Raw genomic sequence first — 25,822 nt, 5'->3', positions numbered from 1 at the left:
GAATAAGTCGATCCCCTCTTCTCTGTGACAGGAGGTGACTTGCAAGCTCCCCATGGACGAGGTTTGGGCAGCATCTCTCCCCAGGAGAGAGTCCGGCTTTCTCAGCTCTTTCCCAGCCTCTCCAGCAAAACGGAGCCCTGAACTAGCATTTTAATTTTACAAATGTGTTACTGAATGTCCATCTGAAGCAGGACAAAGGGACACAGGGACGTGAGCCAGTTGGGCACAGACATCGGCCTGGGGCAAAACAAGGGAGTCTCTGGGATTCTCATGGTGGGCCCCAATTCACCTAGTTCCCCCTTGTGGTTTGGGGGTGTGTGTGTCCCCTTGGCTGCCTTGAGCGGGTTTTTGTGCTCACATCAGTCCAGCAGCCCCCACTTTCATGCATGGCATTGCAAGACAAAACCTCTGTTGGCTAAGCAACCTAGGGCAGGAGCCCATCACCAGAGTTTAGGATATGCACAGCCCCCTCCCCAAATGCTTTTGAGAAAAGACCACCCAATGGGGGAGGGGAGAGGCAAAAAGGCCCAGCCCATCCAACTCCTTTCCAGGGACAACTTCAAGGAGAAGAACAGACGGGGTACCCATCTACTCTCATCACCCCCACCCCCAGCAGCCAAAGGAGCACCAGTTGTGGAAGAGTCAGCCAGAAGAGCCCTGGATTGTCCAGCGCTCTGCGTCTCAAGGAGGCCAACCAGAGAGATCCGAAGAGCCCACAAGTGGCACAAGAGAAGGGCAACTGACCGCTCTGCTGCCCAGCCCAGCAGCTGCCTGCAGTACTGCTTCTGACTCCAGGGAAGAGGCTCCAGGCTAGGGAAGAACAGGCAAGGAGGGGCCAGCTTTAATAGCTCTGTAGCCACATTGATCGAGGAAGAAGGCGTCTGTTCCCCCTCCCCCCCCCCGGGGGATAAGAGACAGAAGAGTAACCACCTCACAATAACTCTTGCTTCCTCTGACCTGAGAGTCCATCTCCTTCCCTTAAGAAGGAGGCAGCTCTCATCCTGTAGCAACCTTCAACCCAAGTCCTCCATCGGAGTTTGTTCGAGGCTTAGAAGCAGGTCCTCCCCATCTGTGAGAGCACATGGATGACCCTCTCCCGGATTGGCTTCGTTCGGACTCCGTAGACAATGGGGTTGAGCATGGGCGGCACAATCACGTAGAGGTCGGCCAACAAGATATGGATCCAGCTAGGGATGTTGTGGCCAAAGCGATGGGTGAGGAAGGAGAAGAAGGCTGGCATGTAGAACATGAGGATGACCGAGATGTGGGAGCCACAGGTGCGGAGAGTTTTGCGCCGGGCTTCTTTGCAGGGCAGCTGGAAGACAGCCCGGAGAATCAAGGCGTAAGAGGCGGCGATCAGCACCACGTCAACGCCAGAGGACAGGAGGGTAGTTGTGAAGCCGTACCAGATGTTGACGGTGATGTCCCCGCAAGCCAGGCGGGCGATGCCCATGTGCTCACAATAGGTGTGTGGCATTGTGCTGTGGCCACAGTAGGGCAGCCTCTTGAGGAGGAAGATGGGGGGGAACATGATTGCCAGCCCTCTGACGATGGCGGCGATGGCCACCTTCCCTATTGCGGAAGGCGTGAGAATGGTCATGTAGCGGAGTGGGTCACAAACAGCGACGTAACGGTCAAAGGCCATGGCCAAGAGAATGGTGGACTCCGCAATGAAGCTGAAGTGGGTGAAGAACATCTGAGCAATGCAGGCATCAAATGAAATCTTCCTGGACCCGAACCAGAAGATGGCCAGCATCTCCGGCACCGTGGAGGTGGACAGCATGAGGTCAGCTACTGCCAGCATGGCCAGGAAGAGGTACATGGGCTGGTGGAGGCTGCGCTCTGTGGCGATGAGAAAGAGGAGAAAGGCATTCCCCGTCAGGGCCACCACGTACATCAGGCAGAAGGGGACAGAGATCCAGACGTGAGATGCCTCCATGCCCGGGATTCCCGTCAGGACAAAGGTTATGGGGTCAAAGCTGCTGTCGTTAAGGGCAGCCATGCGGGGGCAACTTTGTCCAGTGGGATCCTGGTTCCTGGACAGGGAAGACAAAGCGAGAATCCGACCATCAGCCCTCTTGGCAAACCATCCCACAGAGTGAGGGGTCCTTGGTGCTCTTGGGGCTTGCTTGTTTTCATGACCATAAGGACAGCACTGATGGTGTGATAAGAAAACAAGCCAGCTTAGGCACCACCAAGGACCCCTCATTTCAACCCTGAACTACAAATATTCTGCTTTATTGGCATCGCAAGAAATTCTGAGCAAGAGGACCCCCAGCCAGGTCTGGTGAGAAGGACAGGAGAAGGAGGAGGAAAGGGAGGATGGGTGACCTCCTCTCATAGTCTGGAGCAGAAGTGTCTGCAAGTTCTCCACCTCTTCAGTTTTGTGTTTTAGCCTGGGTTCTCCCTTCAGCAACTTCTCCGATTCCGTTTCTCAGGCTGTGGAACGGAGCTCTGCTCCTGGAAGGGCCCAATCCAGACCCTGTCCTGGACCCCCACTGGTGGGCGCATCAACCTCCTTTGGCTCAGGATCGCAGCTGACCTCTTAGAGGCTCGGTGGACTCCTCAAGGAGACATCTCACCCACCTCTCTCCCTCCCTCCCTCCCTCCCCACCCAGCCTCAGTCCCCCTATTGCACTGCTTTCTCCTACCTGTGCACAGTTCCTGCTCCACCCTTCCTAGCTGGCTCCCCCACCTTCAGCGCACACCGGAGGACCCTGCTTGCTGGCCTGGGCTCCCACTGGGGCTGCCTTTCCCAAGCACCTGGGTGCCACCTTCCCTCTTGCTCCTTCACGGCAGCAACTGGCTGTCCGGTTGAATCTCTCCGCTTTGGCTGTGGCTTTCTTGCACCCTGTAGTCAGGACATGGTAGAAATGGCTGTTGTGGCTGTTGTTTCTCTAAAAATGTATGTCCTGGCCCTCCTGCTTTCTGCACTTTGCAAGGAGCTAAGCCAGACCCCACCTCAACCTGCTAAGAAGCAGCTCTTATCGGGCAATGTGCCCAGTGAGGGAAGCCCATCCTTCCCGCTGGAAGGCAGAAAGGCTGAGCCGGTAGGAATTTCACCCTGCAAGATTCAGAAATGATTAACCAGGTCGTTAGGGGGTCGCCCCAGGCTGTTCCAGACCCATTTGGGAAACGCGTCCAGGGAAACACACACCCTCCCGCCCCCGCCCCCCGAATTAAGAGGCACTGCCAAAGTAAATTCACTACATCTTTCTCCCCCTCCCCTCCCGCTTTAAGATACGTCCTTGGCTTAGTTGAGCTGCAGATTGTGGGAATGCAGCCTTAGGGCCTTCCCTGACCAGGGTAAGGGTGACCGAGAGCCAAAGGCTGACCACCCGCCGCCTGCAACGTCTCCCCGCTGCTGGAGACCAACTCGGGATGTCAGCCGACTCTGGATCCCCGCCGGAGGACAGAGGGTCCTTCAACAGCAGCCAAAAGCCCCTTTCCGTGCTCCTTTCCTTTCGCTTCCCTCCAAGCCCGCTGCCCACTCCTTCTTGGCCAGATTCCCGTCCGAGGCAGCTAACAAGCCGTCCGCCGGAAGGATCGCCTCCCCCAACCCTCCGGCCAAGCTCAAGACCCAAGTCCAGGGCCATCCCGTCTGCTCAAAGCTCCGCCGCCTGGGGGTCTCAGATGGGCCGAGGCTGCGATGCCGGAGAGCCACCGCCCCTCGGGCGTGGCCGGGAGAACTGCCTGCCCGATACCGGGCGCCCAGTCGGCGGACAGGTGAGGCGGGCGGGGTCCCCGGCTGGGTCGGCTCACCGGTGGCTTCGAGGCGCCTCCGTGCCGCGTTCGCGCTCGGGGCAGTTCCTCAGGAAGGCTCCAGCCACCTCGGGAGGGGAGCCGCTATTATTGCCCGCTGCCTCCCCGCCTGGGAACCCAGACCGCATCCGCCCAGAGTCCCCAGGGACCGTTAACCATTAACCAGGGCTGCGCTGCTTCCCGACTGCATGGCTAAGTTTTATTATATGCTAAAATATTGGCTCCACTTGGTGTCTGCAGAGCAGCTGACAAGAGGTTAAAAAGGAAGAAAAGCTAAGCCCCAAAGAGCTTTTGGCAGAAAGATGGACCTCTGAAGATGCTGAAGGGAATGGAAATAAGGGGAAGAGCTTGGAGGCCCTTGTGGCAAAGACCCTGGTAAATGGGTAGAAGAGGTCAAAAGCAGAACCAATACACATGCATCCATCACAAAGCATTCTGTTGAGTCTTACCTGGAAAAGACTAAGAAACTGGGCTCACAGAGCACACTAAACTCTAAGCACAGGTTAACATTACACAACTCAACAGTGTTGCTTGATGGTGAGATTGGTAGCATATCAAAAAATCAATTAATAAAATAACCTGAGATGTTCTGATCAATAAACCATAACAGTGGGATCCTTAGTGCTCTCTGAACTTGGTGGTTTTCCTGCAAACATTTTATTACCCAAACTCTCAGCAGCACTGATGATGTTTTCTAGTTGGGTCATGAAACGCCTGCAAGAAAACCACCCAGCTCAGAGAGCACCCTCAGAGGGAGAGGGAGAAGGTGAGACAGACCCCTCAGTTCAACCCTGAGCTGCAAATATTCACTTCTATAAGGTGGAGGCTGCTGTCTGCACCAAATTGATTGGCAAAGATGAGAAGCTGAGGCATCAAGCGGGATGCCGAGGATGAGGATGAAGATGATGAAATTTATTTTCCACCCATCTCATATCTGACTCTGAGTGACCGATGAAGATAGAAGTCTCACAGATGCTCCATGTTTCAATCCAAGCATCTTTAATGGGGCCTGGAAGACCATCTGGAGGGGTTGGATGTAACAGAGGGCATTCTGAACTCTGTCGACTCCAGAAGTCAAGAGAGGCATGATCAAGACTTCCAGATGTTGAGCATGATAACTTCATAAGCAACCCTGGGGACAGCCCTATGGTCACAGATGGGGAGAAACGAGGTCACAGAAGGGCCCCTGGAGAAGGAGAGTCCTTAGACGTCCTGTTCTAATGATTGTGATGGCTTTTTGCTTTGCTTTCCATGAAGGTTTCACAGTGCAGCAACTGAAGGCCACGGCTGCTTCAGCTACAAAACCAAAACAGAAGCTTTGGCCATTTGAGAAGCACCCAAGATGTTCTCTTATTTGATGGAACCATGCTGGAAATTAAACTCACTCAAACTGCAAGATGGATGGCAAATAAATTTGATAATAATAATACAGGCACCTACCACATAATACCCCAGGCTTAACATCTGTCAATGAAAAGAACCAAAAAACCCCAAAGTCTGGATAGTGGATGTGGCAATACCTGGAGAGAGCAGAAGAGAAAAGAAAGAACCGGAGAAGATAACAGAATACAAAGACCTGCAAATAGAGATAGAACGACTGTGTCAAAGGCAAGCAAGGGTAGAACCAATCATGATAGGTGCCTTGAAAAAGGCTCTGGGGGAAAAAAACTTTTCTTTTGGGCTTAATGGATAAAAAACTTGAAAAAAATCTGGAACTTTGAAATTGCATATGCTGACAGCAGCAGAAATACTCCATGCACAAGAATGGAAGGCTACTCTGATTGCCACAATGGATGAAGGGCTGCAAAAATTGATGGAGTTAGCAGAGATGGCTAAACTGGCTACTTGGATTAAAGAAAAGAACATAATGACTTTTGTGTCTACTTGGAAACCGCTTCTGGACTTTGGGTGGAAAAAAACCGAAACTTTGATTTTGGGTTTTGCTAATTAGATGGGTTTGTTGTTATAGAAAGTTATCTTATGATTTATGATGATTGTATTTTATGATTATGATAATGATTTATCACTTGCTGCTTGTATGTATACTGAGAGTTTTTGCACCGGAGACAAATTCCTTGTGTGTCCAATCACACTTCGCCAATAAAAAAATCTATTCTATTCTATTTCTAGTCTAGTCTAGTCTAGTCTTATTCCATTCCACTCGGTTTCTGAAACCTGAGATCGTAACCCAGAGAGGGAGATGGTTTCCTTGTCCCGACCAAGATTATGTTTTCTCTTCCACTATTTCCTTTCCTTTAAAATTGAATGGAGCCAAAGGAACACTAGTTTGCCAGTGTTTTGCAACCACACTTCCAGGGACTAACAGAAAAAGTCTGGATTCACCTGGTGCCTGAGGAGATGGCTTCCAGTCTACCCAAGTGCCCAGCTGCTCCCTCCATACCAGTCTGCAGAGGCTCCTGCCCCCACTGGGCCGACTTCAGGGCTGCTAATACTGCAGGGAGAGCTCTTCCATTTCTCCCAGAGGAGAAATGGACTTAAAAAAGCAACAAGGAACCAGGAAAGGGCAGAGCTTGAATTCCAGGCAAGGATTTCGCTTGGTCTGTTCAAGACAACAAATAATTATTTCTCATGGAAGGAGCAACACTTGTGCTACGCGACAGGGACCTGGAGGATGCATGACACCCCACTCTAAAGGATCCCACAAAGCTGTCTCTGCCTGGTGAGTGTTCAAGCCCAAGAGATGCAGAAATTCAAGCATCCTGTTTGCTAGCATAGTTGGGTTCCTGGTTCAGTTCCTAAATTGGTAGCCAACATTTGTCTGCTTTTTCAGGGGACTGGAGGCTAAAAGATATGAGAAGGATTGCAGGAATTGAGTATGTCTGGTTTAATGAAAAGAAGAACTAGGGGAGACACGATAGCAGGCTTCCAATAGTTGAGGGGCTGCCATAGAGAAGAGCGGGATGATCTCTTCTCCAAAGCACCTGAAGGCAGCAGAAGAAGCAACGGATGGAAACTAATCAAGGAGAGAAGCAACCTGGAATTGAGGAGAAAGTGACAACAATCAACCAGTGGAACAGCTTCAGATGTTGTAGCTGTTCCATCACTGGAGGGTTTTAAGAAGATATTGGACAACCATTTGTCTGGAATGGCATAGGGCTTCCTGCTTGAGCAGGGGTTGGACTAGGAGACCTCCAAGGTCCCTGCCAATTCCATTATTCTATTATTTACTTGTAAAGTTGCCCCTTTAATCCCCACCCCTCCCAAAGCACATTGCTGCCACTGTGCGACCAGAGCTGCCCACTTCTTTTGAAGCTCTTCCAAGCTTCTGCTGGAGAGGATTTTTTTTTTTTTACAGGACCAGCAGTCCATAGTTTAGCCTAGAACAAGACTTGCATAGTATCCTCAGAGACTGAGACTGAGAAGGTTTCCTGCAGAAGGGTCCTTGGTGCTCTCTGGGCATGGTTGTTTTCTTGGAGGCGTTGGTTGTTTTCAGTGATAGATTACAACTGATGATATTAGCTAGTGTGGGTAATGAAAGCTCTTCAAGTAAACAACTAAGCTCAGAGAGCATCAAGGACCTCATTGTTCTCCTTCTTCTTCTCCTTCTTTTTCTCCTTCTCCTCCACTCTGCAAATCCCACATCTTTCTAACACTGGACAATGTTGCCTAGTTTGATAATGAAACATCTGCAAAAAAAACAACCAAGCTCAGAGACCCCACTCTCATTCCAATCCTGAACTACAAAGATTCTTGGTTTCCTGCAGCTCTGAGCTTCCTCATCTAACAGCTCACTTTCACAACTAAAAGCCACCCACAACCAGGCACCACGTAAATACCACACATAGCTCAGTGCGTACATCCTGGAGGGAGAGAAGTTCCCCAAGGATGGGCTCCAATGCAAGTCTGAAAGCTTGGAGGACTAAACCTCTGGTCCCAATGACCAACTTCATCATCTGTCTCTTTCTCTGTTCTGATGGACAGGTGCTATGATCTTCCGTGAAGTTGGTGGCCGAAGTGATTGGTGCATCTTGCATGAACTAAATGATGGGCAATCTGACATACTCCTGGTCCTTTATCTTCGTGTTACAAGGCATCCCAGGGCTGGAGGCATGCCACCTGTGGTTCTCAGTGGCAGTTTGCACTGGCTATGTGATCATTATTGCTGGGAATTCTATCATTTTACTGGTCATAGTATCAGAACCAGCCCTCCACAGGCCAATGGACTACTTCCTCTGCATGCTGTCCACTATTGACTTAGCAGCCACTACGTCTACATTGCCCAAGATGCTTTCCATCTTCTGGTTCCAGGCCAGGAAGATCCAGTTTAATACCTGTTTGACCCAGATGTTCTTCATCCATGCTTTGTGTATGATGGAGTCAGCGGTGCTGTTGGCCATGGCCGTAGATCGTTACGTGGCCATCTGCTTCCCTCTCAGATACAGTTCTTTCTTCACTGCCAAGATGGAGGTATCAGCTGTTGTCAGGGGGGCCCTGCTGATGTGCCCATGTCCTTTCCTGATCAAAAGGCTGTGTCCTTCTGTCAGACAAATGTTATCCACCATACCTACTGTGAGCACATGGCTGTGGTGAAGTTGGCTTGTGGAGACATCAGGATCAACAGTGTTTATAGGCTAAGTGTGGCCTTGATTGTCATTGGGGGGGACCTTCTAGGCATTGGCCTCTCTTACTTCTTCATTGTCCGTGCAGTGCTACGCCTTTCCTCCAGTGAGGCCGGGTTTAAGGCCTTCGGCACTTGTGGTTCCCTCCTCTGTGTCATCACAATATCACACAGCCCAGCACTCATCTCATTTTTCACCTACCGCTTTGGCCACGACGTGGCTCCGTGTTCATATCCTGCTGGCCAACCTTTACCTTCTGGTTCCTCCTATGCTGAATCCCATTGTATACGGAGTGAGAAGCAAGGAAATTCGGGAACAGGTCATTAAAGTGTTCCTCCCAAAAAAGGTCATTGTCCAATCCAGATCTGTCTGAATCGGGCCCCCAAATCTCCTTCTCCCTCTTCTCATCTTAACTGCTCAGTTGGGGATCCAGTGTTTGTAGACTGCCCTGGTGCCTCAGTTATAAAGTGGACTTGTGGCTCTTATCTAGAGGTTCACTAAAGCATGCAGGTAATAGTTGGCGAAACTGCTTTGATTGCCAAGGATGCCAAAATGTATAATCACCAGATTTAGAACTTCATCTTGTCCATTCGCCTTGATTGCTTATGCCAGAAATAAGATCCTGGGAGAAAAAGATGAATAGATGCAGATGGGCAGAGTGGCTACATGCCTTTGTGCTCAAATCCTGCTTGTCATGAGCTTGTGAGAGGCTCACTCAGAAGGAACCAGGCAGATCCAATACACCAAAACCAAGGAAGCCTCTGGACCAGGTCTGGGTCCTCAGAATTGCCCGAACAACAACCAGTGATAAGAAAGTTAACTGCCATTCAGTAAGTCACAATTGACCCAGCAATTCTCCTTGGAAAGCTGAGGGGACCTGAAAAGGAATAGAGATTGGTTGTTGAAGACCCCAATCCATGGACATCACTGTCATCTACGGAAGATGCTCCTCTCCTCCCCAATTCTTGGACAATCCCTGGGCCGGGGTGTGGCAGGGCAAGGGAACATGCCTCTGTATGCAAATACACATGGATGATGCTGAAGAAATTGGGAGTAATAAAGCTTGTGTAGGTTGACAGAGACTTTTATGTGTGCTTTGTGTTTCCTGTAAACCTCATCACTGCTTACAATCCTGAATTTTTCTGTCTCCAATGAAAGCTAGTAACCCTAAAGGAAGGAAGGACAGACTAAAAGAGTGCATGCAAACCTTTTCTTTGGAGGTGGGAGTTCCACCATTTTACTGAAAGAGCTGACTATTTTAAGTTGGGTATCATCTACACCTTATTGGCACCTAATTGAAAACTGGGCGTTGTCCTATTATTCTCCAGAATCCAGAAACCTCTGGATTCATTTTGCCCAGTGCAATTTGAACCAACATTTATTTATTTAGCACATGGCAATGATACATTAGCCAGGAGAGACTACAGGGTTAATACACAGTCGTTGTTTGGCTGCCTCGTAATCCATCCGGTTCCTGTTTCTGCTCTATCCACTGGGCACCACAGGGGATGAACTAGCATTCAGAATGGCAGCCTCATCTGGGGCTTCCCCCCCTGCCAACTTGGGGAAGGTTCAGCACCAACTGGATTCACTGTACTGCATGAAACACTATTATTTTCCCACCAAAGTGGCACTTATTTATCTATGTGCTGCTAGGTTGGCTGAAGCTGAGGCAAGTACTGGGGGCTCATCCCATCACGTGGTGCTGGGACTTGAACCCCTGGAGCACAGATGTCCTCTGGTATGTTCAAGCCACCCCACCACCCCACCTCATTTGAATCAATAATCAAATCTTCATCTGTGATTTTTTGTTTTGTTTTGTGGAGTTTGCTGCTTCCCTCCCCACAGAAAAATCAGGCCCAGCAATCAAAATCAAAACAGTATAGCAATTCACCTTTCTGGGCTCTAAAATGACTGTTGGGCTCTAGAATGAGTTTGACTGCATCCCTGAGATCAGAAGACGAAGAGGACATCATAAATAAAAGAATAACTCAGATGACTAGAAGATCATCTCCATATCATATTTCCGCCCCCCTCCCCTCACACACACACACACACACACACACACACTAAAGCACAGGGACTCAATCCCAGCCCACCCTTCCTATGCCAAGGCAAGGGGAATAACTAAGTTTTAATTGTTTATAGACAGTCCGTAAGATGGGCACAGGGTAGCCCTCTGGGGGAAGGTCATCCCAAGGGCAGGGGACGTACAGGAAAATGGCAGGACTTCTTCCACCTTTAAGCCACTTCACAATCGTTCAAAGTTACAACTGACACCCCAAAACTATATATGACCAAGGAAGGTAGGAAGGAGGGAGGGAGGGAGGGAGGTGCTCCAGCAACAGCTTAGTGAGGCCAACAGTAGATAGTCTGGATGATATAGCAGTCCATTGTATGTTCCCATTATGGGACTGCAGCATTCTTTCCTGACACTTCCTTCACCTGGGAGACTGCACAAGGCGCCTGAGCTGAGGTTCAGGGCTGGGAAATGTTTGTGGTAACCCAGAGAGCCAAGACACAGCTCTCAGTCTCCATGGATTCCCTTCTACTCTTGGCTGAAGAATCCCAGATGCCTCACCTCAACCACCATCTCCCCTTATAAGGACTTTTGCAACTCAGGTTACAACCATCACTAAGAATAAATCTTGTCCAAAGAAGAAGAGGGAAAACATTGAATTGTCCCTTCTAGTCTCTCACGCAGCACCTCTTGATTGCCTGGTTTGGAGAAGAGACGAGGGTCTCTTGAAGAAAACTTGCCTTGATGCACTGAAATAGACAACTTCCCAGTTAAAAATAAGGAAGAGGTGATGCTTCTGGGTCAACCTCCTGGCCCAAGGAGGAATCGGGGGAGATCATCCGCATGATATTCAAGAGCTGCAGAGTCCATTTGGTTCTTCTGTGAAGGAGAATCTCAAGAAGGTTGTGTGATAATTCAGCCTTTTAGAGAGAGGCTGATTTCCTTCCATCCTGAAGGGTGACCGCAGAGGCACGAAGCTTTCAAGGGCAGGTAGGTGAGGGAAGGCAAAGCTTAGACCACGGAGGCACAGAGAAGGAAAGGCATTAGATCAGTGGAGGGCAGCCGCAGGCGCACGCTGTGACTCGCCATGGCATCAGCTACCGTCACCAATGTCAGCACGGTAGTGTTTGCCCTGGATGGCTTTCCTGGTCTGGAGACAGCTTACGGCTGGATTGGCATCCCCATCTTCTGTGTCTACTTGGTTGCCGTGCTGGGCAACTGCTCCATTCTCTACATTATCTGGACAGAGCCAAGCCTGCATCGGCCCATGTATCAGTTCTTGGCCATGCTGGCTGCCACCGACTTGGGCCTCTGTGTCATCACCATGCCCACCGTGCTGGGAGTCCTCTGGTTCCGCCTGAGGCAGATTGGCAGCCAGGCCTGCATTGCTCAAGCCTTCTTCCTCCACTCCTTTTCCCTCATGGAGTCAGCTGTGCTCTTTGCCATGGCGATGGACCGCTTTGTGGCTATCAGGTACCCTCTGAGGTACTCTGAGCTGCTGACCACCACCAGAGTCATGCAATTTGGGCTTGCCCTCTTTCTGAGGAGCACCCTTTCCTTACTGCCCGCCTTTTGTTTCCTTGCAAAGTTCCCCTACTGCGAAGATCCTACGTTGTCCCACTCCTATTGTCTGCACCAGGATCTGATTCGCTGGGCTTGCAGTGACACCACTTTCAACAACCTCTATGTCCTGGTCCTGATCTTCCTCAGCATGGGCTCAGATCTCCTCTTCATTCTCCTGTCTTACAGCCTGATCCTGAAGGCAGTCCTGGGCATGGTGTCCAGTGGCCGCAGCCCCCTCAAGGCCCTGAGCACCTGTGTCTCCCACCTCTGTGCTGTCCTGGTCTTCTGTGTTCCTGCGCTTGGACTGTCCATCATACACCGGTTTGGGCAGCATGCGCCTCCCTTTGTCTACGTCCTCATGGGTAACGTCTACATCCTGTTTCCACCATTGATGAATCCCATAATTTATAGCATGAAAACCAAGGAGATCTCTGGACGGCTCCTCCAAATGCTCAGAAACCTCTGGATGCTGTAGCCAAAGGGAAGACAGGGGGACTTAATCTCTGCACAGAAGGACAATGTCAGTCACCCTCGTTGTCTTTGTCTCCTGCAGGCCAGTTCTTCCCTTGTTAGATGGCCAAGCAATAACTAGAAGGACCCTGCCTCACCAACCTCCCAAGGGTTTTAGTACCACCATCTTTCAATAGGTTTTGCACAAGAACAGTGAGATATTCTAGGATCTTCATTTTTAAATATATTCCACAGCTTGAGACAATTGACAAAATCAGAGGCCTTTTAACCCCCTCTTTTTTGTGGCAGCCCCTCAAATATTGGAATACTGCTGGGGAGACATGATAGCAGTTTTCCAGAGCACTTGAGGGCAGAATAAGAAGTAACGGATGGAAACTAATCAAGGAGAGAAGCAACTTAGAACTGAGAAATTTCCTGACAGTGAGAACAATTAATCAATGGAGCATCTTGCCCTCAGAAGTTGTGGGTGCTCCATTACTGGAGGTTTTAAGAAGAGATTGGGCAAGCATTTGTCTGAAATGGTATAGGATCTCCTGCTTCAGCAAGGAGATAAGATATTGATATCTTTTTGATAATTTTTCCTTTCTCAGTTATCTTACCTACCTCTGCCATCATGTTTCATGTTCTTCAGCATTTTCAATACAATAGAATTTTTTTTATTGGCCAAGTGTGATTGGACACACAATTTGTCTTGGTGCATATGCTCTCAGTGTACATAAAAGAAAAGATACCTGCATCAAGGTACAACATTTACAACACAAATGTCAATATATCAATATCAATATCAATATAAATCATAAGGATTGCCAGCAACAAAGTTACAGTCATACAGTCGTAAGTGGAAAGAGATTGGTGATGGGAACGATGAGAAGATTAATAGTAGTGCAGATTTAATAAATAGTTTGACAGTGTTGAGGGAATTATTTGTTTAACAGAGTGATGGCCTTCGGGAAAAAACTGTTCTTGTGTCTAGTTATTCTGGTGTGCAGTGCTCTATAGCGTCGTTTTGAGGGTAGGAATTGAAACAGTTTATGTCCTGGATGTGAGGGATCTGTAAATATTTTCACGGCCCTCTTCTTGATTCGTGCAGTATACAGGTCCTCAATGGAAGGCAGGTTGGTAGCCATGGTTTTTTCTGCAGTTCTAATTATCCTCTGAAGTCTGTGTCGTTCTTGTTGGGTTGCAGAACTGAACCAGATAGTTATAGAGGTGCAGATGACAGACTCAATAATTCCTTTTCAAAAACCATCTTGAACATCTCTTTTCTAATGTCAGGCTCTAACCTGACATTAGTTAGCGTGTGAAATCAACAACATTGAACGATAATATGCACACTCTATCAACTCTCCTCTTTTTGGTATTGTAATGTAGATTGGCGCCGCGTCAATTCTGTGTCATTCTCCAGATGTGCCTCCATGCTTTGGTTGAAACCTGCAGAGATTATTCTTTTGTTGCTTGCCATTTTTCCATAAATCCACCATCCATTCCCCGATGGGGAGGACATCGATGTTGAAAAGACTGCAATGTACTAAAGTTTGCAATCAATTTCTCTGAACTGAATATAATCTTTTTCTAGATATTGAAGTCTGTCAGTTATAATGTAAGATTGTAAAGAGTGCCCTATGCACATGTATTTCAGGAAATAAAGTTTTGCTGTTGAGCATTCTGGCTGCTAAATGAAAAAAAAATTATATTTATTCTGTTGAGCTTTGCAGCGAAAACTGGTATTTTGCAACTGGACAGTGGAAAAAATTTGGCCTTCACATTAAGGAAAATCTAGGCTGTCAGGCTCTGATTTCTTGTTTTGTGAAGTTCGCTGCTCCCCTCCCCCAGAAAAATCAGGGCCAGTAATCAAACTTTCACACCTGTCACTCAGGTGAGGTGTTAGAAGAACAAGGGTACATATGGCACAAATTTTCATGAGTGCAAAAGTGAAATGGCTAGGCAAGGTAATTCTCTACCACCACCCTGGTACGCGTTGGCACTACAGCACAAAAAAACCCCTCGCTTCTTGTATTCCTGAGTCTTCCGAGAAGGGCGGTATAAAAATGTGAATAAATAAATAAATAAATAAATTTGCATATACCAGAGGTCTCCAAACTTGGCAACTTTAAAACCATGCTGGCCTGGGATTTGAAGTCCACAAGGCTTAAAGTTGCTGAGTTTGGAGATCCCTGACCTATATACGTATAGTTCGCAGGAAGCCGGTGGCATTCAATTGTGTTTCATGCAAACTGGCCCTTCAGAGTTGCTCTGGTATCATCGCCCAATTTGCTCAAAGCTTCCCATCCTCTGTGATATCCCTCCATCCTCCAAAAATGGAATTCTTGGTTGAAGAGTAAAAGTTAGGTAGGCTTCATAATATAAATGAAGGCAAGGTCCCCTTTCTTACTTTCAAATTTTATTTGCAATTGTATTTACTTTTTATCCTTGCTAAGCAGAATTCAATACAATTAGCCAGGTAAGAATAGCCCTGCTTGATCCTGCAAGTATTTCACACACTGGCAAGCAAGAGACAGAAGCGGGTCCTTTTCTCTTAATCTAATCCCCTGGTCATCCCACCAGGCAACTTTCTACCAGCTTCCCACAACCAGTGGAACGGAAGGTGCCTTCAGCAGTTATGGGTGTCCCAACACTGGAGGCTTTTAAGAAGAGATTGGACAGCCATTTGTCTGAAATGGTGTAGCACAGTGGTTCTCAACCTTTATAGTGCTGCAACCCCTTTAATACAATTCCCCATGATGTGGCGACCCCTTTAATACAATTCCCCATGATGTGGCGACCCCAACCGTAAAAGCTTTGCCATCTCTAGCATTCTGGTTGGCTGTGACTTTTTTCTTTCCATCTATATAGGAATTATTGAGTCTCTCATCTGCACCTCTATAACTGTCTGGTTTGGTTCTGCAACCCAACAAGAAAGACACAGACTTCAGAGGATAATTAGAACTGCAGAAAAAACCTGCCTTCCATCGAGGACCTGTATACTGCACGAGTCAAAAAGAGGGCTCTGAAAATATTTATAGACTCCTCACATCCTGGACATAAACTGTTTCAACTCCTACCCTCAAAACACTATAGAGCACTACACACCAGAACAACAAGAAAACTTTTTCCCCCCAAACACCATCACTCTGCTAAACAAATTCCTTCAACACTGTCGAACTATTTACTAAATCTGCACTACTATTAATCTTCTCATTGTTCCCACCGCCCATCTCCTTCCACTTATGACTGCAGGACTGTAACCTTGTTGCTGGTATCCTTAAGATTTATATTGACTGTTTCCCTATGACTATGATTAAGATTCTTGACGAACGTATCTTTTCTTTTATGTACACTGAGAGCATATCACACTTGGTCAATAAAGAATTCAATTCAATTCAATTCTAGTGTTCCCTCATCACTACTTTAGATCCTGAACTCTTGAATCTCCACTGAAAGGGGGTGATTCTAAATGGGGTAATGTAACCGGTTACCCATTTTCTGAATGTCTTCAACAATGGCAGAGCTTCCAATGTCTTCGCTGGAAAAGATCTTACAAATTCAAGGAGTTATTCAGTCTGGTGTCTGCCTTGAAAATTGCTCACATTGAACTCTATAGCAGCCAAACATCAGGAGGGGACTACAAAGTAATGTTTTATGGCATTTTGCATGACATGATTTGCTAAATTTCAATTCCACACAAGTCATGCATTCCAGACATTCTGTAACTTATACCAAACATTTCAAAAATGCAAAAGGCCTGAAAACAGGCAACCTACAGAACGTGGAGAGTAACCACAGACCTCAAGCCCAGTCAACCCATCAAATGGCCCCAGTCAGCATTAAGGGAGTTTGTACCTGTAGAAAGGGCTGGAGAGCCTGGCCATTCCCAGGCTTGTTCAACCCTCCCCAGAAAAAGTCTTTTTTTTTTTTACTGAAATTTTTTTAAAAAAACAAACATTTTTTCCCCTTTCCCCCCCCTCAAAACCCCCTTCTCCCCTCCCTTCACCCCATTCCCCCTCTTCCCGGGTCAGTCACAAGGTATTATTACACATAAGCCAAACATAGACTAAAATTTTCCCTTCTAACCCAATTAGCCTCATCCGAGTCTTTTCATTTCCTAACCTCCCCCATAACATTCTAAGATAATACATCCTTATTATTCAAAGGCAATCTGATATCTATTTTGTAAATAATCAATCCATTTTTTCCATTCAATTAAGTATCTTTCCTGTGTATTGTCTTTCAAAAAGGCTGAGAAAAAGTCTTGTCCCATTTAGGCCTCAAGACCTCCTTCCCAGAAAGCTCTCCAGCTTGTCCCATTTCTATTTGCGTGCTGCAAATCCTTTCCTTGATTGTTTCCCAATGGGTGGAAACTAATCAAGGAGAGGACCAACCTAGAACCAGGGAGAAAATTTCCTAACAGTGGGAACAAATGAGCAGTGGAATGGCTTCTCTCCAGAAGTTCAAGAGATTGTATAGCCTTTTATCTAGAACGGTAGAGGGTCTCCTGCTTGTGCAGGGGGTTGGACTAGAAGCCTTCCAAGGTCCCTTCTAACTCTGTTAATGTTATTTTTAGCCCTTCCACTCCTTCTTTCCAAGGCCCTCATCACTTCCCTTGAACAGAAAGCAAAGGAGGGGCACAGGACCCATTGCTGCCTTTTCCCCTGAGGCCACCAAATCAGGTCTGCCAAGGTCTTTCTGCACCCATTTCCTAGCTGTTCCCAAGGTTGAGGAACGCGCCTGCCATTAACAAAAGGAGAGCATTCAAATCACCCCAGCTTTATTGATACAAAGAAAGTACAAATAGTCTTTAAAACTTCTGGAACTGTTTTTTGGTGCCAGCAGCCTTGGTCACCTTGAGGACGTTGAACCGGACGGTTTTGCTGAGGGGGCGACACTCTCCTACCGTCACAATATCCCCAATCTGCACATCCCTGGGAGGGGGAGAAGAAGAGCGAGCTTTAGATTCGCCAACAAGATATGGAAGCAAGCTTGTAAGCAGCTGAGGCTCAAGCTGCCTAATCTGAAAGTAGCTGCCTGCACATCAAATGCAGCTCATGGTCCTAAAGAGGCTGAGCTGGAAGGTGGAGTTAAAAGTGTCATCAGTTTAGATTCATTGCATTGTCACAAAAGAACTAAGTTCCACCTCCCTTGAATTCTGTTGACTCTTGATATTATCCATTCAATCGTGTCCGACTCTTGGTGATTCTCTGCATCTGCTGATCTTGCACTGCTTCTTTGAGTTGTTCTATGTAGGTGTCGGCAACCTGCGGCTCCGAAGCCGCATGCGGCTCTTTGGGCCCTCTGCTGTGGTTCCCTGGCCCTGCCTGGCCCCGCCCGTCACCCTTCCCTCTTGCCTGGCCTGAGAAGGTATGGGCGGGGGCTGATTCTCCGGCACCTCACTCTTGTGGAGCTTCTTCCAGCCTTTGTTGGTGCTGGGTGTGCCTCGGTCACTTGAGGAGATGTGCAACTTGCTCTCCGTTCCGAGACACTGGCATGATCCCACCGCTAAAGCTGGCCTTGCTAACACAAGGGCTGGTGGGGTGGGAACGGGTTCCAGGAGGATGGGACATCGGAAAGGGGGTCAGGCCTGCAGCACCCAGCCACGGCTTTAAGAGGTTCAGGGCAGCGAGAAAAGGGAGCTGGCCCCGCCAAATCTCACATGCCCACCCCGGGGGTCAGGCTTAGAGAAAGCCCTCCCCAAAGATGCTCATGCATCAGCCGATCTCCTTCCCTCTCTCTGTGTATCTCTCTCACGATCTCTGTCTCTGCGTTTCTCTCCCGCTCTCTCTGGCCAAGCTTAGCAAGTGGACACCAGCAAGCTCTTTTTTGGGCGCTTCGCTACTTCTATTTCTTCTTTTTGGAAGTCTGGGCTGGCTTCCCTTCAAGCAACCCTCCTCCTCGTCTTCCCCCTCCTTCTCATCTCGTGACCCCCCTGGCTGGCTGTGGTGGGGCTGGGAGGGTGCGCATGTGCTGGGAGACCCTCAAGCAAGTGCCAAAGTGCAGCAAAGGTGCACGCGAGGCTGCTGGCTGCTTGCTTAAGAAGGGTTTTAACAGGATGCAAAAGGATGTGGCTTCTCTCCTGCACTAAGGCTCCGGCCATCGCCTTGCCCCCCGCCCCGCCCCCGCGAGAAGGGGGTCATCGGAGCGAAGCGGCTCCTGTACCTGCCTTCGCGCCACATTTGCACATAAGACAGCCTTTGCTTCCTGCCGCTTTGGGCTGGAGCTTGTGTCCTCCACACTCAGCCAAAGAGCTGGGGGGGATTGAACACGGCCAGGCGATGACCAGAGCCTTAGTGCAGGAGAGAAGCTGCGTCCTTTTGCGTCCTGGTAAAACCCTCCTTAAGCGAGTGGCCAGTTGCCGCGAGACACAAGCACACACAGATACCTAAGGGAGGAGAGAGATACAGTGTAATAGAGAGAGAGGAGAATAGGAGAGGGAGATAAAGAGGGAGAAAGAGATGGGGGAGAGGGAAAGAGAGATGAGAGGGGGAGGGAGAAAGAGATTGAAGAGGGAGGGAGGGAGGGAGGGAGAGAGACCTGTTTCCCATAGAAAACAGCACCACAAAACCTGGGTAGGTGTGGCTGGGAGAGGGTCATGTGACTCAGTGGGAGTGATATCGAGTTGGCCACACCCACCCAGGTTTTGTGGCTCCCAGTGTTTTGTCTTCTGTGGGAAACGGGCCCAAATGGCTCTTTGAATGTTTAAAGTTGCAGACCCGTTCTATGCTCTGGCTGGTGTAAGCTTTGATGGTGTCCAGCAAGCTCTCTGGTTCAGTGAGTGCCAGATTGGCGTTTTCAGCAATGCCCCATTCACTCTGGGGCTCTGCAGACCATCGTGAGATTATACATCATCACCAAAAGGCTTGCTGTAGGCCAGGTGTCCACCCTGGGCAACTTTAAGACCTGTGAATTTCAACTCCCAGGATTCCCTACCAGCCATAGCTGGCTAGGGAATTCTGGGAAGAGAAGTCCACAAGCCTTAAAGCTGCAAAATGGGATGCCATAAAAATGCAGGCTGCCATTGCCCCAACTTCCACGGCAGGGGGCCACGCTGCCCGGGTTCCAGATTTCACAACGTATCTCAAAGCGTAACAATTTCTGTCTTTTTGCACGCAGGACCAAAAGGTGCCTACTACAACCCGACCTGGGAGAAGCTACCTTGGGCCCTTGTACAATGCCAAATGGAGACGTCTGCAAAGACCCCCACAAGGTCCCTGTTGCAAGCCCTCTGGGAGCCTCTTCCGGCATTTCCTCACCTGAAGCAGGGAGACAGGTGCACCGACATGTTCTTGTGTCGCTTCTCAAAGCGGTTGTATTTGCGGATGTAGTGCAGGTAATCCCTGCGGATGACGATGGTGCGCTGCATCTTCATCTTGGTGACCACCCCTGGGGGGGGGGGGGAAGAGAGAGATGAAAGTCCAGTGAAGGCCACCAGCCCCACAGAGGTCCATCCAGGGCTTCAGAGTGGATAGGAAGGGCCCCAAGGCTAGACAGGGCATCAGTCGTGCCAAAGGGCAGCGTCGACAGCACCCACTCAGGGGCTCCGTAGACCATCGTGAGAAAAGCATCCCTTGCCACAGCAACCTCGGGGGAGGGGGGGGGAGAGCCGAAGCACAGTCAGAGGTGCTATTCCCAAAGGGTAAATGGACATTCTTTTTCCCCTCTTTGAAAACGTTTCGCTTGTCATCCCAGAAGCTTCTTCAGTTCTGGCTGAAGGGTGGGCCATGGAAGGATTTATATTCTTTGCAGTCATCTGGCCGTTAGCTGTGATAAATGGTTGAGGCTGCTGGGGTGGGGGGCTCTGAATCACTCTCTGATTCAGGTGACCCTGAGGACACGGATAACCCCCCAAGCGACCTCAAGGGCTCTCAGAGACCCTCAGAAAGAGCTCTAAGGGCCAGGAATAAAAATCCTTCCATTGCGGGGGAAAAGCATCTTCGGGACCTGCATGAATAAGTCTCCAGACTCTCCTCCCCGCACCAAGAGAAGGAAAGAGGGGCAGAATCCGCGGGGGGGGGTGTCGGGGGTCTCCGCAGGGCGGCGTGTGGGGCCCCTCCCTCCACCTTCCCTCCCCCGCCTACCCGAGAGGATGCGGCCCCGGATGGAGACGTTGCCGGTGAAGGGACACTTCTTGTCGATGTAGGAGCCCTCGATGGCCTGGAGGGAGAGAGGAGACGGGTGTGAGCCCCGCGGCCCTCCCACCCCAGCCCCCCGCCGCCCCTCCCCCCCTCCCTCCCTCCGCCGGCGGGCACCTCCTTGGGGGTCTTGAAGCCCAGGCCGATGTTCTTGTAATAGCGGGGCAGCTTCTCCTTGCCGGCGTCGCCCAGCAGCACCCGCTTCTTGTTCTGGAAGATGGTGGGCTGCTTCTGGTAGGCCCGCTCCGTCTGCAGGGGAACCACAGCGCGCTCAGCCGGGAGCCACGACCGCCCCGCCGCCCAAAGCTCGGGCCTAGATCCCCGGCCCAAAGCCCGGCCCGCGGGGGACCCACCTGCGTGTCCGCCATCTTGGCCGCGCGGAACGAAAAGAGACCGCGCGCGCGGCACGCCGGGAGGTTTATCTTCGCTGGGGAAGTGACGCAATACACCTTGCCTCTTCCGCCGGCCGTTCGGGCCTCCGCTCGCGGCCATTGGCCTGGACACGGGAGGGGGCGTGTCTCCAAGATCGGGGCGGGCGTGCATGGAGAAAAGTAGAGCAGCCTTAGCTGGGAAGGGCGTGTGGACTTCAACCCCCAGCATTCCTCCGCCGTCTTTGCAGGGAGAGGGGCCCAGAACGGTTGCCCCGGGTGGGCGGGGAGAAAGTATCGGGAGGGAGAAGAAGGGGAGACGCCGGGGTGAGAGACGCAAGTCCTTGAAGGCCTTGGCTTGCAGCCCCCGAAGCAGTAGCCGTAGTCCGGTCAATATAAGGCCGAGTAAGAGGAAGAAGAGGCGGCCCTCCCATTGGTCGCCTCCTCGTGGCCGGAAAGGGGGCAAGATGGCGGCTCTCCTGAGGCCAATGAGGGAAGGCCGCTTGCGGCGCTGAGGAGCTTCCCTCAGGCTGAGGCCGGGCCGCCTCTCTCAAGGCCCGGCCCGGGAGTGTAACCATCGCCCCGCCAGCCCGGCTGAAGAGCCGCTCCGACGGCCTTTTGGGCGGTCGGAGCGTCTCCTCAGAACGGCTCAGTGTCCTTGGATCCGCCCCGGGGATGGAGGCCTCTCCTCCGGCGCCAGACCAGCCGGGCTCTTTGGACCCAGCGCCCAGTGCGGGCCTCGCGGGGCCCCTTAGCGGCCTCCGCAACAGCTGCGTTGACAACCACCATACATTTCCTAAGAGGGGGCTGCCTCAAGCACGTTGGGCTCGTGGGTGTCGTTTTCAAAACACACCAGTTGGGGGTTGGTGGAAGACTTTTGTGGGCTTCAACCCCCGTAATTCCCTGGGCGTTCCCATGCTGGCTGGGGGTTGAAGTCCAGAGGTCGTGGACCCCAAAGCTGCTTTCTCAGGAGGCAACTGGACTTCCTTGTTGTTGTTTTTTTGAAGACATTTTGCTTCTCATCCAAAAAAATTTGACAAACTTATATAAAATGTTTTATAGATGGCATTTTTCCACTGGCAAGTCTAGCAAAGATGTTTAAAAAGATGTCCGCCAAATGCTGGAAATATAATCAGATACCTAGCATGTATTCTCACACGTGGACAATACTAGACAAAAATACATACATGGTTATTAGAAAAAATGTTAAAGCTGCATATAGATTATAAGACAGAAATATTTTTGTTAGGTATAATACTAGGAAATTATGATAAGGGGGAATTTGTATTTAATACATGTTTTGATAGCAGCAAGGATTGTATATGCATAGTACTGGAAAAAAAGGAAATTGAGAGAAGATGTAATTTAAAAAATATTAGATTGTGCAGAAATGGACAGATTTGACACTAAAGATAAAAGAAAAAAGGTACAGAATATTTCCAAAAATGGGACTTATTTTGCAAATGGTTGGATAATAAAGGTAGAAATTAGGATTGGGGAAAGTATTACTATGTAAGCAAATTGACCCATACAATACATTGTTCCCAAAGCAGTTATGTATGTTAAATGAAAATGTATAAACTGTTAAATTAAAAAAAAAGTTGACAAGGTTGGACAGCCCTGCCTTACAGTGTTATTTATTTCTTAAATTTAAATACCGTGAATTGAAAACGCACTTGTTTATCCAAGCAGGACTGGCTTAATTTTTAAACTTTTTGAATTTTAATAATTTTAATTGGGGTATTTTTATGAATTTACGGGTCAAATTTGACGGTTTTAAATTTTCGGCCATTTATAGAATATGTTATTTTAACTTTTGTCTTAATTTGTATATTGTACTGTTTTTATTCTGGCTGTACACCGCCCTGAGTCCTTCGGGAGAAGGGCGGTATAAAAATCTAAATAATTAATAAATAAATAAATAAATAAATAAAAATAAAACTTTGTTGCTGGTATCCTTATGATTTACCGTATATACTCGAATATAAGCCGATCCGAGTATAAGCCGAGGTCCCCAATTTTACCCCAAAAAACGGGTAAACTGGGGACTCGAGTATAAGCCGAGGGAGGGAAATGAGGCAGCTACCGGTCAGGGAAAGCCTCCCTCCCTCAGCCGAGAAGGCTGGCGGCTCCCCCGCCCCGCCCTCTCACTGCACCGGCAGGGCTTCCCCGCGCTAATGCAAAAGCCCGCCAAGTTTGCACCATCCGGTATAATGTGAAAAAAAGAAAAAAGAAAAAAAACTCGAGTATAAGCCGTATATACTCGAGTATAAGCCGAGGGGACGTTTTTCAGCACAAAAAACGTGCTGAAAAACTCGGCTTATACTCGAGTATATACGGTATATTGATATTGATTGTTTCCTGATTGCTTATTTGTACCCTATGACTATCATTAAGTGTTGTAAGTGTTGTACCTTGATGAAAGTATCTTTTCTTTTATGTACACTGAGAGCATATGCATCAAGTCAAATTCCTTGAGTGTCCAATCACACTTGGTCAATAAAATTCTATTCTATTGTATTCTATTCTATTCACGCCCATCTCAAGAAGTGACTCTTGTGTAAAAAGTTGCGTAGAAAGTCCTCGTGAAGTCCTTCATGAAAGGCCCTTCCTCCTAAGGACAATGGTGACCACTTGGTCTCTGATCTCCTTGGTCTTCACTCCGTAGACAATGGGGTTCAGCATGGGAGGAAAGAGGAGGTAGAAGTTGGCCAGGAGAATGTGCACATGAGGTAACACATGATGGCCAAATCTGTGTGTCAGGATGGTGAAGAGAGCTGGTGTGTAAGACACCAGGATGACCACCACGTGAGCTGCACAGGTGCTGAAGGCTTTGTAGCGGGCATCTCGTGAGGGCAGGGCCAGGACTGCCCTAGTAATCATGCAGTAGGAAAAAGTGATAAACAGCAGATCAGCCCCAACCACCAGCAGTGCCACCAGAAGCCCGTAGACCACATTGGCCAGGATACTTGAGCAAGCCAGTTTCACCACCGCCATATGCTCACAATAGGTGTGAGCGATGATGTTTGTCTTGCAGTATGAAAGGCGTGCCGCTAAGATGGCGATTGGGGTGATGAAGACGGTGCCTCTCAGGACCACCGCGATGCCAATCTTGGTCAGCAGGGGGGTGGTTAGGATGGAATCATATCTCAGGGGGTTGCAGATGGCCACAAAACGGTCAAAGGCCATGGCCACCAACACGCTGGACTCCATGACTGAGAAGGCGTGGATGAAGAACATCTGGGCCAGGCAGGCCGTGGAACTGATTTCTCCAGCTCGGAACCAGACGATGCAAAGCATCTTGGGCAGGGTGGAGGTGGACAGGACCAGGTCTATGGTGGCCAGCATGCAGAGGAAGAGGTACATGGGCTTGTGGAGTCTCTGCTCAGTGGTGATCACGTACAACATGGTGCTATTCCCCAGAAGTGTCACGATGTACATGGAGGGGAGCGGGATGGAGATCCAGTGGTAAAAGGCTTCCAGGCCTGGAATCCCCAGCAGGATGAAGGAGGAGGGAGTCCCATGGCTCCTGTTAAGCGCAAACATTGCTCCTGGGAGGCATGGCGCACACTGGATCCACAGACAGCTTCGTCATCTGCTGCAGGGAGAGAGAACCACAAAGCAGGAGTGAGGTGAACTTTGCTGCACCCAACTGCCACATCAGAATATCGAACCATAGTTGGAAGTGACCTTGGAGGGCTTCTAGTCCAAGGCAGGAGACCCTGCACCATCCCAGACAAATGGTTGTAATTCTACTTTTGAAAACCTCCAGTGTTGGAGCAACCACAACTTCTGGAGGCAAGTTGTTTTACTTGTCCCACTGGTGCTTCTTCCAAGAGGCAATTGGGCTTTCTTGGGTTTTTTTTCTTTGAAAAAGTTTCTTCAGTTCTGGTTCTCAGCCAAGCCTCTCTTGGACGAGAAGCAAAACATTTTCAAAGAAAAAAAAACTCAGTAAAGTCCAGTTGCCTTTGGAGTATAGGTTGATCTCTTCCCTCTTATCTGTGACACACACACCTGATCCTTGGTTAGACTAGACATTCCCAGTTCCTGCAGCTGTTCATCATCCATTTTTGCCTCTAGACCTCTAGTCATCGTTGTTGCTCTTCTCTGCTGGTTATCTTTGAAGGTTTAATCTCCACATGAATCCCTTTCAGGTGGACTTCACAGCAAACTCAGCCGGCCTTTTCATGGATTATATGCCTTATAATGGGTGGAGGATATTTCAGAACCACCACCACCCTCCACAACCCCACGATCTAAAGAAGCTGCATCTTTGATTACGGAAGGAGACGTTTCCCCACCCAGTATTTTAAATTCTTCCTCATCAGGTGATCCCAAATGCTAGGTGGGGGGGTGGAGATGTGCTTTCATGGTTCCCGAGTGGAAACACACAAAGCCTTAGGCTCACAAGGCTCTTCATAAAGTGTTGGGGCCCACTGGCAACGTAGAGAAGCCCCATGGCAGGCCTGGGTAATGGCAGAAAGTCATTGACGGAGGCCGATGCTTGGGGGCCAAAACTCTGCTGTATGCCCGCTGCATTGCTTTCTGGACAACAGTAATATGCAAGCAACAGCTCCAGTCTTTACAGATTCTTTAAACATAGTTCTTGACTTACAACAGTTCATTTAGTGACTCTTCAAAGTTACCACAGCACTGAAAAAAGTGACTTATGATAGTTTTTCACATTTACAGCATCCATGTGGTCACGTGATCAAATTTCAAACATTTGGCAACTGACTCATATTTATGACGGTCGCAGTGTCCTGGGGTCACGTGGTCCCCTTTTTCAACCTTCTGACAAGCAAAATCAACGGAGAAGCCAGATTCACGGAGTGACTAACTTAACAACTGCAGTGATTCACAACAACTGTGGCAACTGAGATCGCAAAATGGGGCAAAATTCCCTTCACAAATACCTTATCTAACAACAGAAAC

General features: G+C 49.0%; 4 protein-coding genes and 2 non-coding genes across 8 annotated transcripts; 2 read left to right on the top strand and 4 right to left on the bottom strand.

Moving 5' to 3' along the window:
• Positions 1 to 32: 32 nt before the first annotated feature.
• On the bottom strand, positions 33 to 3,868 carry LOC131199484 (olfactory receptor 52B2-like). Of its 2 annotated transcripts, none has more exons than XM_058185290.1 (2): positions 3,763 to 3,868; positions 33 to 2,036 (listed from the first exon to the last, which is right to left on the bottom strand). In XM_058185290.1, exon 2 carries the CDS (start codon positions 2,000 to 2,002, stop codon positions 1,049 to 1,051), a length of 954 nt encoding a protein of 317 aa, XP_058041273.1. In that variant the 5' UTR covers positions 2,003 to 2,036; positions 3,763 to 3,868; the 3' UTR covers positions 33 to 1,048. The 2 variants fall into 2 exon arrangements, with proteins under 2 accessions (XP_058041273.1, XP_058041272.1); XM_058185289.1 differs by lacking the exon at positions 3,763 to 3,868 and adding an exon at positions 2,652 to 2,768 and having other exon boundaries at positions 33 to 1,842.
• Positions 3,869 to 5,971: 2,103 nt separating this feature from the next.
• On the top strand, positions 5,972 to 9,208 carry LOC131199479 (olfactory receptor 52P1-like). The gene is given in 3 exon segments (XM_058185283.1): positions 5,972 to 8,244; positions 8,247 to 8,566; positions 8,568 to 9,208. Coding segments are annotated over 3 exon segments (948 nt in total). The 5' UTR covers positions 5,972 to 7,764; the 3' UTR covers positions 8,716 to 9,208.
• A 1,057-nt stretch (positions 9,209 to 10,265) lies between these two features.
• Positions 10,266 to 12,400, top strand: LOC131199338 (olfactory receptor 51B6-like). Its single transcript, XM_058185017.1, has one exon. It carries the CDS (start codon positions 11,450 to 11,452, stop codon positions 12,398 to 12,400), a length of 951 nt encoding a protein of 316 aa, XP_058041000.1. The 5' UTR covers positions 10,266 to 11,449.
• A 4,744-nt stretch (positions 12,401 to 17,144) lies between these two features.
• LOC131199470 (small ribosomal subunit protein uS17) lies at positions 17,145 to 24,433 on the bottom strand. Of its 2 annotated transcripts, none has more exons than XM_058185264.1 (5): positions 23,519 to 24,433; positions 20,637 to 20,723; positions 20,466 to 20,541; positions 19,641 to 19,770; positions 17,145 to 17,315 (listed from the first exon to the last, which is right to left on the bottom strand). In XM_058185264.1, the coding sequence occupies exons 1-5, from the start codon at positions 24,431 to 24,433 to the stop codon at positions 17,192 to 17,194; spliced, it is 1,332 nt and encodes a 443-aa protein (XP_058041247.1). In that variant the 3' UTR covers positions 17,145 to 17,191. The 2 variants fall into 2 exon arrangements, with proteins under 2 accessions (XP_058041247.1, XP_058041248.1); XM_058185265.1 differs by lacking the exon at positions 23,519 to 24,433 and adding an exon at positions 20,873 to 21,016 and having other exon boundaries at positions 20,637 to 20,768.
• Positions 19,147 to 19,241, bottom strand: LOC131200314 (small nucleolar RNA SNORD35). Its single transcript, XR_009155581.1, has one exon. It is a non-coding gene; the product is annotated as a small nucleolar RNA SNORD35 (small nucleolar RNA).
• LOC131200315 (small nucleolar RNA SNORD35) lies at positions 19,874 to 19,960 on the bottom strand. The gene has a single exon (XR_009155582.1). It is a non-coding gene; the product is annotated as a small nucleolar RNA SNORD35 (small nucleolar RNA).
• Positions 24,434 to 25,822: the final 1,389 nt, after the last annotated feature.

The sequence above is a fragment of the Ahaetulla prasina genome, chromosome 5 (assembly GCF_028640845.1).
Source record: "Ahaetulla prasina isolate Xishuangbanna chromosome 5, ASM2864084v1, whole genome shotgun sequence".
NCBI classification, from domain to species: Eukaryota; Metazoa; Chordata; class Lepidosauria; order Squamata; family Colubridae; genus Ahaetulla; species Ahaetulla prasina.
Note: the sequence above shows the minus strand (reverse complement) of the source record. Positions and strands in the feature narration are given on the sequence as shown.